At 40.6% G+C, this 21,738-nt stretch overlaps 1 protein-coding gene and 1 long non-coding RNA gene across 2 annotated transcripts in view; both read left to right on the top strand.

Annotated features, from left to right (window-relative positions):
* Positions 1 to 2,629: 2,629 nt before the first annotated feature.
* On the top strand, positions 2,630 to 4,498 carry LOC134079685 (uncharacterized). Its single transcript, XR_009939117.1, has 3 exons — positions 2,630 to 2,875; positions 3,358 to 3,379; positions 3,606 to 4,498. It is a non-coding gene; the product is annotated as an uncharacterized LOC134079685 (long non-coding RNA).
* A 184-nt stretch (positions 4,499 to 4,682) lies between these two features.
* slc35f4 (solute carrier family 35 member F4) overlaps positions 4,683 to 21,738 on the top strand; it is a 74,500-nt gene continuing 57,444 nt past the window's right edge. The window contains exons 1-4 of the mRNA XM_062537535.1: positions 4,683 to 4,695; positions 5,858 to 6,158; positions 10,766 to 10,985; positions 18,572 to 18,697. Of these exons, the coding sequence (XP_062393519.1) occupies positions 4,683 to 4,695; positions 5,858 to 6,158; positions 10,766 to 10,985; positions 18,572 to 18,697 (660 nt within the window). The remainder of the gene's footprint in view (positions 4,696 to 5,857; positions 6,159 to 10,765; positions 10,986 to 18,571; positions 18,698 to 21,738) is intronic.

Genomic DNA, 21,738 nt, shown 5'->3' with positions numbered 1-21,738 from the left:
CCTCCAGAAGGACCTGCTGATACGCTGAGACAAGGTCAATCTTGGAGAATATCTACCCTCCACTCAACGTAGCCATCAGCTCCTCAATCCGAGGCAGGGTCTCTGTAGTGGCAGCTTGATTTACAGTTAACTTGTAATCTCCACACAAGCGAATTGTATTGTCTTTTTTTTACTACAGGTACCACTGGTGCAGCCCACTCGCTGTGTTTAACGGGTGAGATTATACCTGCCTTCTCCAGTCGATCTAGTTCAGCATCCACCCTGGCCTTCATTGCAAATGGTAATGGATACCATTAGTTCTTGCAGAACTTTCGGTTGACTTGGGTTTACAAGAATTTTGGCTGTGATGCCACGAAGAGTGCCCAATTCGTCCTTAAACACTTCTGAGTGTAACTTCAGCACTTCCTCTATTGATTTCGGTTCATGCATCTCACTTACATGTTTTATTTCTTTCCAGTCCAACATTAGCTTTTGCAGCCAGTTTCTGCCACAGAATGCTGGGCCAGCACCTTTCACTACGATCAAAGGTAGCTGTTCTGCTTGTAGTCAACTTTGGCTTCAAACTGCCCTAGCACCGTAGCCTGGAAAACCAGTGCCAACTGCTGGACGGCAAAATGTTTTGCCTGCATTTGAGTCTGGCCTCGGACCACTGTACATTTTGAAAACACTGCCCTGAATCTGGCAGATGGCAACTAAACCAATCACAACGCAGAGATGTGTTTTGAATCAACACGGGCGGGGCAGAGGGCTCTGGGGCGGGGTTTTGAGGGAGCGTTGGCCTATAGGCACAGACACGGTTTGAAAGACAACGGGTTGTGCTCATCAACAATGTTCCGTTGTATCCATTCATCGAGGCCAGACTAAATTAGACATCCAATCCATTTAGGCTGGTTTATCAGGCTACTAGCACCGGCATTGTTTCTCCCGTATAAGTCTTTAGCTTAACACTAGCAACATCTAGTGACTGTTCTGGAAACATTTTTTAGAAATACTTTTTCAGAAATGATACTCACGGCAGCCCCAGTGTCGATTTCCATTTCAATGTTTTTGCCATCCACTGTAAAGTTTGTTTTAAATGATTGTTTGCAGTCTTCACTTTCTAGCGTAAACATTGGCAATTCATTCTCTTCTACCTCCACATAGAGTATTTAGGGCCCGAGCACCGAGGTACGGCCGCTGTAGCAACGGCTGCACCGTAGGTGCAAGGCCCTATTGTTTTTGCTCAGATTATTATTAGGGCCCGAGCACAGAGGTGCGGCATCTAGTGACTGTTCTGTAAACATTTTCAGAAATACTTTTTCAGAAATGATACTCAGGGCAGCCCCAGTGTCGATTTCCATTTCAATGTTTTTGCCATCCACTGTAAAGTTTGTTTTAAATGGTTGTTTGCAGTCTTCACTTTCTAGCGTAAACATTGGCAATTCATTCTCTTCTACCTCCACATACAGTATTTAGGGCCCGAGCACCGAGGTACGGCCGCTGTAGCAACGGCTGCACCGTAGGTGCAAGGCCCTATTGTTTTTGCTCAGATTATTATTAGGGCCCGAGCACAGAGGTGCAAGGCCCTATTGTTTTTGCTCAGATTAAATTTCTTCTGGGCCACGTTTTGCCTTTTTTCACCAACTTGGCATGCTCTAAAACTCTTGAAATTTGGCAGCTATGTGTGGAATTGGTAACGCTACTCAGCGACAGAGCTCTGGCCAAGGGTGTGGCTCAGGGACTCTAAAGCGCCACCTAGCACGTTGTATGTTGTGGTTGACATACATTCACGGAAATGAACCAACTTTGGTGGACATGTGTGTTGTATGAATCTGAACAAGTTTTACATTTAAACTACATAGTGAATCTTAAAAGAATTTGAGTTATGATTATGATTTTGATTTTTGCACATCACGTATTTTTAAACATTTCTCCTAGACCAGGGGTGGCCAACCAGTCTAGCATGAAGAGCCAAAAAAAAAATCCACAAAACTCAAAAGAGCCGCACAACAAAAAAGGTGTCCATACTACAACAGCACAACATTAGGCCAGTTATAGCTCCTTTGTTTTTCATTTAAAGTAAGACACTTGGCAGATGCTCAATGATCATTGAAAAATGATCAGTAGCAAGCAACAAAGATCAGACACACATCAAATTCCCCCTCACTGAATGACTTATTACCATGAGCAATGCTCCAACAACTTATAATGCAATGTGACCGTCAAATAAACCGTCAAATAAACAAAAAGAAAACGAGTGACTGACGTCATTACCTTGTAGCCTACTTGCAAAAGTATGTAGGAAATGTTCAGGTTTGAAGCTTTATGAATCAGTGGCATACCAAGAGGCGCGAGATGTTAAGCAGGACGCGCAAGGCGGAGGTTTGCGATCTCGGAGTGCTTTTGTTTTGATTACTTTGACATATTAACCCTTTGTGGACGGCCCATTGAAATATGGTTCGATTTCGAACCATGACGTGTTCGCCGTGTTTGAATCACGCATTTAACCTCACCGATGAAAAAAAACTATGTAGATACGTTGTCAACAGCTAGCCAATCACTGTCAAGTAGTTTAGTTCGTTTTGATAGCCTATTGGCTTAGTTTTATGTCATTTTGCATCTTGTGATTGCCCCGCCTCCGATACTTCCGCGTTCGGCTCATTCGCGGCTGTTCAATGAATAAACATGTCGGACCATACATATCGACAAGTCCGTTTTTCAGCTGCTGAGGTGGCAGAAATGTGTTGTCAACACATAAATGATGACAATAGCAGTGAAGACAGTGAAATAGGTGGCTTATCTAGTGGAAAAGAGTACAAGTTGGACCGTGAACTGGATGAAGACTTTCGTGACTCTGACTCCGACGACGACTAGCTGCTGCTACGGCGACAACAACGTGAGTAAACAATAAAGTTCTTGAAACTCAATATTGTATTTTACTACTACTTACACTACTTACAGCTTCATAAAACCTTATATTTTCGTGTGATAACACTCTGAGTAGACTGTGCCTTTTGTATGGTGTGTTTTTTGTCTGTCACAACTGAAAGAAATCGCGCCTCGTGTTTGTTTATTTTTGATCGCGCTTTATATACTCGCGGGTAAATTATTCGCTCTTTGCCAACATTGTAGTGTTGCTAGCATATTCTATGGGCATGTCTGGATGAAGAGCTGAATATAGGATGGAAGGAATAAATAAATATCAGTGTTACTCGTTCTGTTTAGTTCCAGAAATGTCTATTTGTGCTCCCTATAAGAAAGTAATGGCATATAAGAAAGGCATGCCTAGTAGGCCTAAGTAGCAACCTTCTCTGACTGAAATTAGCCTTGACCTAGGTGTTGAACATTGAACTTGTTTTTATTTTTCTCAACTTCTAGACAGAAAGCCTAATGACATTTAGTAAGTAAGCAACCTTTCTGCTACAACCTTTTCTGACTGAATCTAGCTTTGACCTAGGTTGTAAACAACTTACTTTTTTTTCCCCCATCTCAACTTCTAGAAAGAAAATAAGGACATGTAGTCAGTAGCAACTTTTCTGCTACAACCTTTTCTGACTGAAATTAGCCTTGACCTAGGTTGTGAACAACTTGTCTTGTTTTTTTTATTTTTTTATCTCAACTTTTAGAACTCAACATTCTCCTGGTTCTGCCACCGACTCAGAGGAGGATGACCCTGACCCTTGAACCTGAAAGGACCAGAAGGAATGCCAGAGCGACCGTGCCAAGGGAGAGCTGCACATCCAGTGAATCAACCTGTTGTCCAGACATATAGCTATGATGATCCAGACATGCTCAACCAGTTGCCATCTGTCCGTCCTGTACGCCAGCCTGGCATTCACCTAGATGTACAAGTAACACGAGGTACCATGACCAAAGCCATAGATTTTTAAAAACTTTTTTCTACAGATGCCCTCCTGCTACAAATGCACCTACACAAATGCTTATGCCTAGGAGGAAATCCTCAGAAAGCCCTATTATGGTGGCACAGATGGTACAAGGAAAGAAACTAGTCCAGATGAATTGGCACGACTGATGGCCCTTGTAATGTTTTGTGGCCTTGTCCCAGTCAGTTCTTTTTACAGATACTGGAGCCCCAAAACCATGTACCATGGCCTGTGGGCACGCAGCATAATGTCAAGAGACCGGTTCAAAGCATTGATGCCAATGCTCCATGTTGTAGATACTGGTGCTGAAGATGAACGTGATAAACTGCAAAATCACTGGCCTGTTAGAGACTTTCAAGGTGACGTGTAGTAAAGCACTTTACCAACCATTCCAGCATGTTGCTGTGGAATGGTGAAATCAAAACATAGTTTATGCTTCTATACAAAACCCTGGGGAATTTGTCACTGATCATATTCCTTGGGTACTGTTTATAGTGATTGACAAGAGATTATTGTTTATTGCACATGAAAGCAGGAGGCACTTTCCATTACCATTGATCTGACATTGAGTGTTCATTCACTATTGATTGTTTATTGGAAATGCACTTACCAATGAATTTACATTTATTGTTGACCATAAATAAGACATTTTTTAGCTTTTATTGATTGACTGTTCATAACATGCTTTTTCATCCTAAATAAGAAGCACTTTTTTAGTTGATGGTTGACTGTTTGTCCATTGCTGCTTATGTTTATTGATTGTTATTTTTCGTGATTTGATAAGTGCACTTCTTTATTGAGTTACCACATCTAAAAAAAATGAAGCAATATGGTTTGTAATAATTTATGTTTGCAAATAAATCAACTAAATACAATCAAAATAGATGTTGGGTGTTGTGGTGGTTTCCAAAAAAAAGTTAAAATGTACATATTTGGGTTATTTAGGTGCAACTTTTCTTGGGTCACTAAAAGGTTAACACTTTCTTTTCCATAAAGATTTGTATTACCTGTCCTAAAGTATAGTGAAACATACCATATATAGCTCTGTCTCATGGATATATGGCCAAAATAACTTATTTTGACCATTCTGTCTGGATTTTGAGTGAAATGTCAAACCGGGCAGTGAAGACATTCTACTCGGTAAAGATTCTAAAATTTTCTGCAAACGTACAGGACATAATGAATTGACCATAACTTTTGAGCAGAAAGTGATAAATTGATTCTGTTTTTTTTACTTGAGTAGGGGACAACATTGCTAGTCTGTCATATACTCTAAGTTTTTCTCTATCTACAACAGAAATTAGAGAAAAATAAGATTTATGTTGAAAAACTGTAATTTTCTCTTTTTTTTCGGATTAATTTTGAGCATATTTATAAAAATAATTATGCTACCCTCACACATAATTACTTATGTTTTATACCATTTTAAAGTGCTCTTTCTTCTGCATGTGGCTCGCGAGCCGCGGGTTGGCCACCGCTGTCCTAGACGGTTTATCGAAATCATGGGGGGCAGGTATACAACTTTTGATATATGACATTGATATGGTTGTGGAACCAATCTCGGACCAGAACAGCCCTGATGTCATCTGAGACACATCTCTGCACTGGTTTTCGTCCTTGTTTCCATAGCAATCAAAATGATAACTCTTGCAACCATCAAAGAAACAGCTTTATTTAGCATTGCAACATCCATGTTACCTGCAAAACAATTGCAAGTATCTACATTATTTGTTTTAACACTGTATACATCATATGTTTTGTATTTTCATGCACTGGTAATTACTCAGAATTCCATTTTCTACTTTTCTTTGCTTTCACTATTCTATCTACAACAAATTGATTTATTTATCATCCTGATCCAGCCGTTTAATTTGAATGCACGATGATACAACTGCATTGACATGACAACAAAATAAGATGGTTAGGTGATAGAAAAATACACTTGCAATTTACACTTCTCACGTTACTCATCATCTTATTTGTCACCTCTGCAGGTCAGGAGGGTTATGAGTCCCATAGAGAGATACCTGCCAGTGAATCAAGTGGTGAGGACACATCCTATAAAACCTTCACAAGAACAGTGTTCAAAGTGCTGGGCGGTTTGCTGGTGGTGCTCTGTGTGTCCTCATCCTTGGTGGGAACCACACAGTTGGTCCAGCTCACCTATGAGTCTTTCCCATGTCCTTTCTTCATCTCCTGGTTCAGCAGTAACTGGAATGTCTTCTTCTTTCCATTATATTACTTTGGATATATGTCAACCACACAGGAGAAACAGAGTCTGATTCAGAAATTCAGGTAAATCAACAGATGTTGCGTGAAATAAGTGTGGGGTTATACTTGCTGTAGACAAGGCGTTCATGTTCGCATCATGGCTGCCTTGTGTATTTTGCGGTCGTTTGGTGCATCGGTCATGCACGTCGTCGCAAGCGAACATGACTCGTCCGCGAGATGCAATACTGACAAGAAAGTAGGGGGCGATCATGGCAAAAAAAAGTGACCACAAGATTCATTATCGACATCAACGCTGGGGGCAATCATGAGAGTAAACAATGGCACATGGCACATGGCACAAAATCCAGTGTCTCCATGTTGTTTGTTAACATGAGCACGTGATCACGTGAGGTGGTGTCATACCTGGCTTTAAGGTCCAATTTCCATATCTGATATTACGTAATAACCTGCTTGTCTGATAGAGATGTTCCATTTAGAGTGTTCGGTTACTTTAGGCGCGTTTGATCTGCGCAGCTCCCGCGGATCCGGCCCACACCCGCCGGGCGGACCATGGAGCGGACTCGGTTAATTTGTGACGCTTCTGGTCTGCGCAGCTGCCCCGGATCGGCGCTGCACCCGCCGGACAGACTGTCACAGTCAGAAGCTACACACAAGTCTGGCGCAAAGTTGGCGCAGATCCGCATACCGAGTGCGACTCCTACGCGGATCTGCTGATTCGAAAACGGATCCGGCCCAAATGTAATATGCTGTCTGGGACTATAGTCTCCCCCCTAGTGAAGACCTCCAGTAGGGTGCGTAATGCAGTCTGTACAAAGGACACAGCAGGTGGCCCGCGGGCACATATGCTTACGCTTGGTCTAACAGCAAGTATAACCCCAGCCTACTATTGTTTTGTATATATATCATGCACTTAATAAAATCTGGTAACACACAGTAAGAATGGAAAATGACTGAAATGCACTATAAAAAATCCTGAAAACCCTGATATGAAAACAAATGACCATAATCACATGCTGCAACAGAGCCCTACTAAGATTTCCAAATAGTCCATCTCTAGATCTGAAATAACAGGCCTTTTTAGCACATTATGATATGATGATGATGATGATATCGAAAATAGCAAAAAAAGGCAGCACAGATCCGAGCACAGGAATTGTCTTACATGTCTCACATGTGATATATGAAACGTTGGTTTCACTCTAATTCCAGCATAATAATTTACAGGTTTTGGTAAATATGGTTGCTGAAAACAAGTGTAATTTAAATATCACACTCTGTATATTCTCATTTTAGAGGACTCGCCCCTAAATTTACGATATGGAGGTGCAAGATGCTGGTGCAAGAACCAGTTCTTTTTGACAACCAGAAAAATGGCAATGAAGAAGTTACGCTTTCCAAAGCAAAAGTAATTATCTTCATATGATGTATTGTAGCATGTGGACAAGAAGACCTGCAAAAATCTGGAGACAGCAACCTTATCTGAAGCACAGAAACGTCACGCGAGATCTCACACGGAAGCACGGGAACTATTGTCGGAAGGGACTAAGGGTAGACAAAGTCACATTTTTAAACCACTAACATTGCTCAAAACAGCAGCAAACCTCGTCAACAACTTGCTCCAGGTGTCTACACATAAAACGAAGCACCAATAACTTGGTTCACGAACCCGACGTTTATAAAAGAAGACTGTTATGAACACTTACCCCCTTCCAGCTCCTCATGAAGGAAACTCCATGATTATCACGCAATGCTCCCGTGTAAGATCTCGCGTGACGTTTCTGTGCTTCAGATAGGGTTGCTGTCTCAAACTAATTCTAACTGTATACAAACCATTCCGACGTTTACAGACTGATTGGTGCCTCGTTTTATGTGTAGACACCTAGAGCAAGTTGCTGACGAGGTTTGGCACTGTTTTGAGTAATGTTAGTGGCTTAAAAATGTGAATTTGAAAGCGTATGGCTTCAGGCCCTATGCTAGCCCACTGTTTGCTATTTTGGGCTGGAGCTTTTGCCCGTGCTAGCTCGGTACTGCGTGATCAACGAAAAATGATTCTTCCGTGGCTTAGTTGATGTATTTTCATTTAGAAAAACACAGTTTTTTTAATCTCCGCCAAACTTACGCTTTAATTCATACTGTTATGCTTGACTGCTAGTTGATCCACCTGGGAGAGGTTGATGGTGAGCAGAGTCTCAGCAAAGTTGTGCTGCCCTGGGGTCGGTTTCTAGAAAGCGTTTAATGCTAACCTGCGTCGCAACCTTGGGAGTTCGCTCCGTCGTTCTTGGATTTGGTGTTTCTAGAAAAGGTAGTTCAAACTCTCAATCGCAAACAAGGACGCAAAGTTTGGTCGTTTGAACGACTGCCCCTGGGCAGTCGCACCTGTGGCGTACCTTGGGAGTTCCAGTTGGTGATGTCGTCAGTGTCCGGATCGCCTGACCAAAAATCACAAGCGCCCAACCAAATTGACGAAGTTGTTGTTTTTCTCGTGGCTCAAAGATTGCGCTATGCTGTAGGCGAATATAAATTAAAAGACTGACTCCCCTGTTGGGCTCATTCTTGCGACTTGTGTTACTTTGTGTTAATTTGCGTGTTGGTTTGCGTTTTGGTAGGCTACTCTGATGCTGTTTATAAACCATCATTGTAGACATAATCGATCATTAGTACAGTGGTTAAAGGAATAGTTTGGAATTTTGGACATAGGACCTCATTCCCAACTTTGCCGAGGTGATATAAGTCGGTGGAGACCGTTTTTATCGCGTTTAACCCCTACCTTCAGTTGCAGCGTTCCCCTTTGCTAAGGCTGGTTCTGAGCTAACGCACTTCAACGGTAACATCCAAAACAGACTTACCCTTAGCCTACTCACTTCACAGCACACCCGAGACAAGTCAATTAAATCGTCAGACTATCGATATACATGTCCGTGTTGATAGAATACTTTTAGAAATAAAACTAACCTTGCAACTCAATGATTTATTACATTTTGAGGGACTATAGTTTCTCAATATCAATCCGCCACTGCCATACAGGGAACAAAGTAGGCTAAGCTATTGCAATGCGATGCAAGGTTAGTTTTATTTCTAACATTGTTCTATCAACACAGGCATGTGCATCGATAGTCTGATGTTATGATTTATTTGTTTCGGGTGTTCTGTGGAGTGTTTTCAGTGGCAGGCTGGATGTTACCGTTGACTTGCGTTATCTCGGCACCAGGTTAGCACGAGATGAAGGGCAGAAATTCACTGAAAATGGTCTTCACCGACATATATCATGCCGACTAAGTTGGAAATGAGGTCCTATGTCCAAAACTCCGAACTATTCCTTTAAGGCAGATGACTTGCTATCGAAACGTTGCAGGTTCTAATCCCATGGGAGTCGTACATGCTTTTGTGTCTGACCAGTGAAACGTGGAAATAACCCTATTAAGTAATGCTATTAAACTATTAAACTGATGTCGTGTTCCTGGCCACTCGATGTACAGCAATTAAATATATTCAGAATATATTTTAACCTATTGTTGTGTGTGGTAGGCTACTCAAAAGAGACATGGAGAGGTAGGATGCGAACTCTGGCCGCTCGCGCAATGTACTGAAGCACAACAGATGAACCACCAGACACAGACTAGTTATTGTGATAATTTGAAATTAGTCTAGGCCATATATACTTTTTACAGATTTTTTTTCAGATATTTCACACAAATAATTACATATATTGGACATCTTAAGCAAACTATTTATGTGCTTGCATAGGTTACGTTTTTTCCTGATAGCGATAATGCCGGCATTAATCACTTTGGGTTTAAATTAGACACGTGGACACATAGTGGGCGCCTGTCAACATCCCTCCTCGATCCTTGATGCTGGGTCCTCCAGACTCGTTCCCACTGATCTATAATGAACAGATAGACTATCCCATCGTTGCCGCCCCATCATTCTGTGAGGACGAGGATCGAGGAAGGAAGGGAGGATGTATTAAAAAAAACAAATGATAGGCACCCAGTGACAGAGAATTTCTAGTGGGTGGGGTATTACACGTTGCCACTTTTCCCACCAATGAAATGTGCCGCTGCGTCCACAACAACGTTGTTGGAACAACGGTGTTAGAACACTGGAGGTAGCGAATTGCGACACAGGTATGATGCTTTCTGGAAACAGGTGTAACACTGTCGTTGTTTTGTCACAAGTTGCGTCGTACCACGGTGGTTTAGCAACGCCGTTGTTAGCTCTTCTAGAAACGCACCCCAGATTGGGACTTACACAAAGTATTCTCAGGCCCTGTTTACATATACATATTTTTTTAATTTAATGAGAAAGAGGAAGTGATTTGTTGATGATGTTGCTATTTTTGGGATTCTGATCGCCTAGCGTGGGCTTGAGCTTCTCGTTACACAGCCTACACGGGTTGGTGTAAACTTTTCTGAAAACTGAAAGGTGTGCACAATGTTTGCACAATGTTTTTGAAAACGAAGAGGAATGTGCCCTCAATCAAACAAATGGTCTTATTTTCTGTGGATTTTGTGAAATGTAATTCTCACATTATGAATTTGTTGGTTTGGTAAGAGGTTCAGTGATTTTCAGAATCACATAATTGTGATTCTAACAGTTACAGTAGCAGCACAGTACAGTACAGTATCACATAACCAAAAACTTTAATCAATATCTCACTGTTGAAACAGGGAGTGCAGCTGTGTTTTTGGAGAAGAGGGAATGACTCTCAAACTGTTTGTAAAAAGGACAGCACCTTTCTCCATCCTTTGGACACTAACAAACTATCTTCATCTGCTGGCCCTACACAAGCTAACAGCTACAGATGCATCAGCTTTATACTGCTGTCACAAAGCTTTTGTTTTCCTGCTGTCCTGGATGATTCTCAAGGACCGTTTCATGGGTATAAGAGTAAGTCACTTTTTGATATGCTATTCAGAAAACAAATATGAATATTCATCAAAGTTTGTTCAGAGCACCTCACCTGCCAAGAAAACAAATCCAACATGGTTAAGCACTTGTGAGAGCATCTGTAAGAGCTAGGTTCCATGTTTCTGTTGGTGTCTTCTCATAAAGGGTGCTTATTATCATTAATGCAATAAAACTTGATTATGCAACACCCAACCGGGTCCGTGTAGACACTAATTACATTAGCAATAGCAGTAGATTCAAACATACCTGGCTCCGCCGGAAAACAAATGAGTGTATTAGAGCCTTCCGTGCAAGGCCGGATTTGGGGGTATTAAGAGATTTTGGTAACACTTTACTTGACGGGTTCGTTCATAACAGCTGTCATGAACTGCACATGAAGCATTCATGACTGTTTCATGAAATATGACTCAACATTCATACCAACCCTTTCATGAATGTGGAAGGCGAAACTTAAAAAACTTGTCAAAATAAAAGTCCAACAATCGCAAAGCAGCATTGCTGTCTTTTTTGTTTTAGCCAACCTGATCATGTCACATCTTAGTCAACGGGGAAGTCCAGTGTCCAGGAGAATTTAGTTTTTTGTTTGTCTGTCTGTTTGTTTATTTTATGATATTAACCTCTGAAGAATGCATAATTGTCTACACCAATGACTGTATATATAAATATATAAAACAGGAATGTCCAGCCATTCAGAAGTCCACAGATGGTTAGTAGTTCACTTCCCAGTATGATGAATACTTCACAACTCCTATAGTAAAGTGACATTTGAATTAGAGATAAACTATTCGGTAACACTTTATTTGAAGGGGTCTACATAAGGGTGTCATGTAACCGTCATTAGAATGACATGACACATGTCATGCACATTAATGACACATTATCTCCCTCAACAATGGAATTCTCTTCTCTGATTGGCTAATGGGGTGGCCATTAACTTCGTATAACCTGCTACCTTCGAAGTAGTTCCCGTATCACACTTGAATATTAATTCGCCAAACTCGTTGCGAAGTTTAAATGAACTGTCACGTTGCATCCAAGCTGAAATACAGACGTACAGAACCATAGTAACATTGTAGCATATGACGGAGGTGGATTGTAGCTAGTTGGATGCCATGTAGGCTATAAAAGTAGCGATCTTTCAAAGTTAAAGTTAATCAGAATCCTTGGAAATGCCCGCTTGACAACGGCAGAGATAGAACTAACGACTGGCTTTGGCCGTAGCAACCAGCCATTTAGAACTAACGACTGGCTTTTGGCCATAGCAACCATCCATTTAGAACTAGTAACGGCAGTTTTGTCCTGCAAGTAGAAAGTTGATATGTGGCGGAAAGTAGTCCCACAGTCAAGACAGTTTTAGCGATGTTAACGGACGCAACGGTGGAATAAAACTATGTTCTAAATATACAGGTTATGAATACAAACGGGAGATAAGCGGGATAACGGTCTTCGAGGTCGACCGGTTCGATGGAAATAATGGCACGGCGGAGGTAACTCCCGTCTCCGTGCTTCGCACGTCGCCGGAGTTCTAGACCTCCACCTAGCCATTATTTCCATCGAACCGGTCACCTCGTCGGCCGTTATCCCTTACTTATTGATGTTTATGACTGTTGTCATAATGTGTCATTCGGTTTTTGTTATGTCAAGTTGACATTGTTTGGGCGTCATCATTATGACAACTTGACATTAGGCAAGATGACATTATCTGACGGCGTCTTTGTCATGACAACTTGACATTAGGCAAGAAAATGTAATCCGTTTACAATATTGTCATGACAACTTGACATATAACTGTGTTTGGCCTGACTTATCTTCTAGGTTTTTTTAAGTGATAAATTGGTCATGAATACTTTTCTTGACCTCAACTACAGTGGTACAGTTTTGACTTGTCATTAAGCTGTCACAAAGAACTATTACTGATCAAAATAGTTTTCTGACAGTGTCATGAATACTTACCTTTGACCTCAAGTACAGTGAACCATCTGAGATGTTTCCTGAACATGTCATGAAGTGTCATTACACTGTCATGTAGGTTTCATTTCTGTACATTTTACATTTCTGGAACATTGAGTCTAATTTCAAGTATAATAACAACAAACACCATACTCAAGTTATGACTTCAAAGAGTTTATTTCAGCAATGAACCTTGCAAAACCATCATACATTGTAGCGCCTCGTTGCCATGGGTAGCTATCCTGAGTTCTTTAAAATATTAAATAAACAAATTAATCCAAGTGTTCCAAGTGTTAATACATCACCTCTGTGTGAAATACAACCACTTAGCTTAGTGATCCCACAATCATATGCAAATTTACTCTTATTTACACATTCATCACACATGCATTACACTCAATCTTCAATAGTTTACAATAGGCTAACTTACCATACTCAAGTCATGACTTCAAAGAGTTTATTTCAGCAATGAATTTTGCAAAACATATACATTGTAGCGCCTCGTTGCCATGGGTAACTATCCTGAGTTCTTTAAAACACCCTTAGCTTAGTGATCCCACAATTATATGCTAATTCTATTCACTCTTATTTACACATTCATCACACATGCATTACACTCAATCTTCAATAGTTTTCAATAGGCTATCTTTCAGTTTCAGGTATCAAATGTAATACAACCAACATCCAAGCAAACAATGGTTTTCTCTTTCATTAAAATAAAACACCAAACCCTATACTATGGCCAGCAGTTATTAAAAAATGAGTAGGCTACCCAACCAGTTGTCAGAGTTCGCGTGGCAGGCCTGTAACGTTGCTAGTGTGCGTTGAAGCCTAAAACCAAAACGGCTCTTTCACGGCACTCCACCAGCGCAACAAAGAAAACTCAGCGTGTAGGATGTAATGGATGGACCAGATGGACAGACGTCTTCAGCGAGGCTCGTGGAGGTTCCGAAGATAAGTGGCCATGCAGGCTATCTCACGCAAAGTCAGTGGCATTGTGCTAGCAGCTAGCTAGGTCTTGCTGACTAGCTGAAGGCTTTATACTCGTGGGAAATTCTCGTCTCGAAGTTTTCACTTCCAACACAACTTCACCGTCTAGCAGTAATGTTTAAGTAAGCGTTTTACCCACTAAACACAAAGGCTATATTTGTGTTAGGCTGCAGTAAACCTTTCCCGCTCAGCAGTCGTTCTCTCTTCTTCTCCCTGGTGTTGTTTCTTATTTCCTGATTACCCTTGACCTCTAGCCCAATTCTCATTGGCTCAAATAATACAAATGTAACATAAACTACACATTTCTATCCTTTTCACTTTTAGAATCAAAACATAATATCTTGACAACATTTCAGTAACTAGGAAATTATAAACAAAATATATTCATCTAAAGCAATGCATAACCATGAAATTGAATAAACATGACTTGCGTGCACAAGAGTCAACGTTTCCAGTAGGCTAGAGATGAATATATTTTGTTTATAATTTCCTAGTTACTGAAATGTTGTCAAGATATTATGTTTTGATTCTAAAAGTGAAAAGGATAGAAATGTGTAGTTTATGTTACATTTGTATTAATTGAGCCAATGAGAATTGAGCTAGAGGTCAAGGGTAATCAGGAAATAAGAAATAACACCAGGGAGAAGAAGAGAGAACGACTGCTGAGCGGGAAAGGTTTACTGCAGCCTAACACAAATATAGCCTTTGTGTTTAGTGGGTAAAACGCTTACTTAAACATTACTGCTAGACGGTGAAGTTGTGTTGGAAGTGATAACTTGGAGACGAGAATTTCCCACGAGTATAAAGCCTTCAGCTAGTCAGCAAGACCTAGCTAGCTGCTAGCACGATGCCACTTGTCAATGACTTTGCGTGAAATAGCCTGCACGGCCACCTATCCTCGAACCTCCACGAGCCTCGCTGAAGACGTCTGTCCATCTGGTCCATCCATTACATCTAGCCTACACCTGAGTTTTCTTTGTTGCGCTACTGGAGCTACAGTATGTGCTGGAGTGGCGTGAAAGAGCCGTTTTGGTTTTTAGGCTTCAACGCACACTAGCAACGTTTACAGGCCTGCCACACGAACTCTGACAACTGGTTGGGTAGCCTACTCATTTTTTAATAACTGCTGGCCATAGTATAGGGTTTGATATTTTATTTTAATGAAAGAGAAAACCATTGTTTGCTTGGATGTTGGTTGTATTACAATTGATATGAAACTGAAAGTTAGCCTATTGTAAACTACTGAAGATTGAGTGTAATGCATGTGTGATGAATGTGTAAATAAGAGTAAATTTGCATATAATTGTGGGATCACTAAGCTAAGTGGTTGTATTTCACATAGAGGTGATGTATTAACATTGGAACACTTGGATTAATTTGTTTATTTAATATTTTAAAGAACTCAGGATAGCTACCCATGGCAACGAGGCGCTACAATGTATGATGGTTTTGCAAGGTTCATTGCTGAAATAAACTCTTTGAAGTCATAACTTGAGTATGGTGTTTGTTGTTATTATACTTGAAATTAGACTCAATGTTCAAGAACTGTAAAATGTACAGAAATGAAACCTACATGACAGTGTAATGACATTTCATGACATGTTCAGGAAACATCTCAGATGGTTCACTGTACTTGAGGTCAAAGGTAAGTATTCATGACACTGTCAGAAAACTATTTTGGTCAGTAATAGTTCTTTGTGACAGCTTAATGACAAGTCAAAACTGTACCACTGTAGTTGAGGTCAAGAAAAGTATTCATGACCAATTTATAATGGTGTCATGACAGCCAATTGTTCAGGCTCATCACTTAAAAAACCTAGAAGATAAGTCAGGCCAAACACAGTTATATGTCAAGTTGTCATGACAATATTGTAAACGGATTATATTGTCTTGCCTAATGTCAAGTTGTTATGACAAAGATGGCGTCAAATAATGTCATCTTGCCTAATGTCAAGTTGTCATAATGATGACGCTCAAACAATGTCAACTTGACATGACAAAAACCGAATGACACCTTATGACAACAGTCATAAACATCAATAATGTGTCATTAATGTGCATGACATGTGTCATGTCATTCTTATGACGGTTACATGACACCCTTATGTAGACCCCTTCAAATATTCATGAGATGTTTACAAATGCTGGAGAGAATTCATAATACCCTGTATATACTAGATTGTTGGACTTTTATTTTGACAAGTTCTCATCATTTTGTCTTCCACATTCATGAAAGTGTTGGTATGAATGTTGAGTCATGTTTCATGAATCGGTAATGAATGCTTCATGTGCAGTTCATGACAGTTGTTATGAATGTGTTATGAATGAACCCGTCAAGTAAAGTGTTACCGAGATTTTTAGAGCTTTTTAAGAGGCTAATTTTATTTCTAGCTTTTTCAGATTTCAAATAACTAATTTTATTACATGTTTTGATTTATTTAGCCAAATTTCAGGCATCATTGATTTTAGGTTATTTATTTTTACACACAATGATTGACAGAATTCATGACTGTTTCATGAAACATGACTCAACATTCATACCAACCCTTTATTGAATGTGGAAGACAAAACATCAAAATAAAAGTCCAACAATCGCAAAGCAGCATTGCTGTCTTTTTTGTTTTAGCCAACCAGGGGTGTGTTTCTAGAAAGCGTCGTATGCTAACTTGCGTCGCAACCTTGGGAGTTCGCTCCGTCGTTCTTGGATTTGGTGTTTCTAGAAAAGGTAGTTCAAACTCTCAAACGCAAACAAGGACGCAAAGTTCGGTCGTTTGAACAACTGCCCCTGGGCAGTCGCACCTGTGGCGTACCTTGGGAGTTCCAGTTGGTGATGTCGTCAGTGTCAGAATCGCCTGACCAAAAATCACAAGCGCCCAACCAAAATTCACAAAGTAGTTGTTTTTTTTGTTGCTCAAAGATTGCACTATGCTGTAGGCGAATTAGGCGAATATAAATTAAAATACTGACTCCCCTGTTTGGCTCATTTTTGCTACTTGTGTTACTTTGCGTTAATTTGCGTGTTGGTTTGCGTTTTGGTAGGCTTTAGTATGATGGCGTTTATAAACCTTCAGGGTAGACACATCGATCATTAGTACAGTGGTTAAGGCAGATGACTTGCTAGCGAAACGTTGCAGGTTCTAATCCCGTGAGAGTTGGAAGCTATATTCTTTTGTGTCTGACCAGTGAAACGTGGAAATAACCCTAATAAGTAATGCCGTGGAACTATTATATAAACTGATGTTGTGTTCCTGGCCACTCGATGTAAAGCAATTAAATATATTCAGAATATATTCTAACCTATTGTTGTGTGTGGTAGGCTACTCAAAAGTGACATGGAGAGGTAAGATGCGAACTCTGGTGAACCACTAGACACAGACTAGTTGTGATCATTTGTAATTAGTCTTGGCCATATATACTTTTTACAGATTTTTTTCAGATATTTCATACAAATAATGACATTATTGGACACCTTAAGCAAACTATTTATGTGCTTGCATAGGTTACGTTTTTTCCTGATAGCAATGATAATGCCAGCATTAATCACTTTGGGTTTAAATTAGACACGTCGACACATAGTGGGCGCCTGTCAACATCCCTCCTCGATCCTCGATGCTCGGTCCTCCAGACTCTTTCCCACTGATCTATAATGAACAGATAGACTATCCCATTGTTGCCGCCCCATCATTCTGTGAGGACGAGGATCGAGGAAGGAAGGGAGGATGTATAAAAAACAAATGATAGGCACCCAGTGACAGAGAATTTCTAGTGGGTGGGGTATTACACGTTGCCACTTTTCCCACCAATGAAATGTGCCGCTGCGTCCTCAACAACGTTGTTGGAACAACGGTGTTCGAACACCGGAGGTAGCGAATTACGACACAGGTACGATGCTTTCTGGAAAGAGGTGTAACACAGTCGTCGTTTTATCAGAAGTTGCGTCGTACCACGGTGGTTTAGCAACGCCTTTGTTAGCTCTTCTAGAAACTGAAGAATGCATAATTGTCTAAAGTGAAATTTGAAGTAGACTTCATAAAATATTCATGAGATGTTTACAAACGCTGGAGAGGATTCATAATACCCTGTATATGGATTACTAGATTGTTGGACTTTTATTTTGACAAGTTTTTGTCGTTTTGTCTTCCACATTCATGAAAATGTTGGTATGAATGTTGAGTCATGTTTCATGAATCAATCATGATGAATGCTTCATGTGCAGTTCATGCCAGCTGTTATGAATGTGTTATGAATGTCCTCTCACCATGTCCATCTGCTTCATTATAAATGATCTCCTACAGGGGCTATATACTATAGGAAGCGTTGGGTTCAATGTTCAGATATAGTCTCTTGAAATAACACTTTGTATTGTATACAGTACTTTTTGAGGTACAATGCAAGTGAATGGAGGAATGTTATGAACATAATGGTGCATTCAAACACTTGAATCCTACAAAGTCTTAGCTCCTTTAAAATTACTTTAAGTAGGTGGATTCTTTCCATTTTAGTTTTGACCCTGATTCAGTTTCATTCATTTTTTAGTCATTAATTCTTACTAATAAACTTGCCTTTTTATTTTTACAATTCTTCCTTTTTGCAGTACGTTAACCATTCTTTTTCTGTACCCGCAGATTGTTGCTGCAATTATGTCCATCACTGGCATTGTTATGATGGCCTATGCAGATGGCTTCCAGGGTGATTCTATCCTTGGTGTGGCTTTAGCTGTGGGCTCTGCCTGCACCTTGGCACTCTATAAGGTTAATCTTCATTTTTTTACCTTTCACAGATATTACACTGCAAAAAAAAAAAAAAATTCTAACCATTTATTCTAACCGTTATTAATCTCATATTAAAGGAGCACTTCACCGTTTTTTCATGTTAAACCATAGCCTAGAAATCTAGACGCCCCTAGCGGCAGCAAATGTAATTTGGCTCGCGGGGCAGTCTAGACACGATCCATTGAGCCAGGGAGCTGAGAACCCCCAGCACCAGCGGGCCAATCACAGCGTGTATAGAGTCGGTGGGTGGGCTTAACATAATGGTGACTGACATGCGACCAGAAGTTGCGACGGTAACGCATCCTGTTATTTGAAAACAAGAAGATGATTCGTTTAGCGTTATCCTATTGCGTGGAGAGGGAAGGTTAAAGCATCCTGCTACTTGAAAACAAGAAGATGATTCGTTTAGCCTTATCCTATTGCGGGGAGGGAATTTGAAAGACCAGTGTTTCCCACACATAGACAAATTTGTGGCGGTGCGCCACAGATTCAGCACCGGCCGCCACATATTGCGTCTCGTTATTCTTTTATTTATTTATTTATTTATTCTTATTTTGAAACGCTATTGAAAAACACGCAGCATTCGTAAAGCTGAATTTCCTTTCCCTGCGCTCCCTCTCTGTCACTCGCGCGTCTGTCTCTCATACACACAAACACGCACAGCCCCTATACCCTCCGTGCACACCGCGGCTGTCTGTCTCCATGAAAACCAATGAGATTATCCCTGGAAGCGTGGTCGGTGGTCGCACTGATGCACCTGCCGCTGCTCGGGTAGAAGCATAAAGTTCTCCCGCAAGTTTTATAGTCTATGCGTGCAACTTAATTACCAAACAGTAGAAGTAAACTCATTCTCCTTGGCCCGCTCTTGTGCACGCTCAATGGACAGCCGCCCTCCACATGCACATTTAATCCAAATAAAACATTCACAATCGTGGACGCATTGACGCATAGAAGACGACTAGCTAAATTACTGTTATATTCGGTTAGCATCATTAGTAGGCTGTGCTACAGGCATTTGATTAAAACTCTTGCATTCGAGTTGACTGCATGACCACCAAAGTATTAGCTTACCTTGAGACTTAAACACGTGGGGAAAATGAACAGTCCAACCAGTAGAGTATGATAAGCTTAGCCTGCTATGTTTACAATATTTTGAGGCTTCAACCAGACAGCTGAATTTAAGAAGTGGAGTTGTAATATGAATAGTAGGCTATAATCTGCATAAAGTTTGCTGTTATGAATATCAGAAATGTCAGTATAGGCCTATATTATGTAAATAATTACATAATATGTGTGTGCAGTGTTTCCCACAGATTAGAAGGCAATGTGTGGTGGTCGCCCCATGTCTGACGGGGGGGGGGGGGGGGGGTGGGTTCATTGCATCGCCTTTTTATCGCTCTCCTTTCATATGTTTTTTTTTTTTTTTTTTACCAAGATGTGAAGCTTGTCTTTATTTGAAACACACACATATTATGTAATGGAGACAGACAGCCGCGGTGTGCACGGAGGGTATAGGGGCTGTGCGTGTTTGTGTGTATGAGAGACAGACGCGCGAGTGACAGAGAGGGAGCGCAGGGAAAGGAAATTCAGCTTTACGAATGCTGCGTGTTTTTCAATAGCGTTTCAAAATAAGAATAAATAAATAAATAAATAAAAGAATAACGAGACGCAATATGTGGCGGCCGGTGCTGAATCTGTGGCGCACCGCCACAAATTTGTCTATGTGTGGGAAACACTGGTGTGTTTCAAATAAAGACAAGCTTCACATCTTGGTAAAAAAAAAAAAAAAAAACATATGAAAGGAGAGCGATAAAAAGGCGATGCAATGAACACGTTGTTAGGCTGTTGGAAGCGGTCTATAGGCTATAGACTTGCGCTTGTTGCCTTTATTAGGTGAGCAATAGCCTACATTTATTTGATTGTAAATATTAAATTCAAAGTGATTCAATTCCTTTATTTATTTACACGGTGCTTACTAAGTTGGCTATGGACAAGGAGCTCATGTGTGCTGCTGCTCATTTATCTACTCCCGCCGCGCATAAAGATTTACCGATGTCATGCCTATCCTGGCTGTCCTTTACATACTGCTTTTGCGACATCCCATTATTTCGACATTGAGGTCTAACTAAATTCATGAACGCTTGTCTTTGCAAGTGTTAATCGTGTGTTAAAAGTATTATTTGTTTAATAGTTCAAGTTGGCTTCCTGAGAAACCATTACGTGACCGAAGTGTCGGGAAACCGTAATGTCTTATAGCGGACCCTTTTAGTCGGGCTCGGATTCGGGCTTGGGCTCAGCAATTGCTTAATATGTCGGGCCGGGTCGGGTTAGGGCCTGATTGCCAGAGGTCCGGGCCGGGCCGGGCCTGACATTTTAGGCCCGTGCAGGCCTCTAGCACACGTCAGTTTCCTTTCACTTTTTTAATCGCCTCACAGACGTTTCGGGCTTTACCCTTCTTCAGTGAGATATGGCGATTACACCTTTGAACCCAAGTAGATGTGCCTAAATAACCTCGCTCATCCCCTTTGACCCCGCTAGTCCCCAGCACTCTCCAACAGGGGGAGAACCAGTGTCAATATTCCCATATCCATGTAACCACAGTTGGCAGAAAAAACAACATTTGAAGCCCAAAAAGTACCAAAAAATTATATACATAAAAATAATATATGTGTTACACAAATAGGTTTCCAGAAAACTGGAAAACTGCTATAATAACCCCAGTTCATAAATCAGGGGAAAACGATTTAGCAAGTAACTACAGGCCTATTGCCATTCTCCCAGTAGTCTCAAAAATTTTAGAGAAGATTATAGCTGAGCAATTAATGGAGCAGAGTCTAATCAACTGCTTTATCCACAGCAGTTTGGATTTAGACAGAGATATTCGACAGAGTCAGCAAATTGTTATCTGTTTGAGAAAATCAAAACTTCTCTGGATAAAGGACATGTTGTAGGGGCAGTGTTTTTGGATTTAAAAAAGGCCTTTGATACTGTTAACCACAGTGTATTACTCAACAAATTAA

The sequence above is a fragment of the Sardina pilchardus genome, chromosome 5, assembly GCF_963854185.1.
Source record: "Sardina pilchardus chromosome 5, fSarPil1.1, whole genome shotgun sequence".
Lineage (NCBI taxonomy): Eukaryota > Metazoa > Chordata > Actinopteri > Clupeiformes > Clupeidae > Sardina > Sardina pilchardus.
This window is presented reverse-complemented; position numbering and strand designations above follow the sequence as displayed.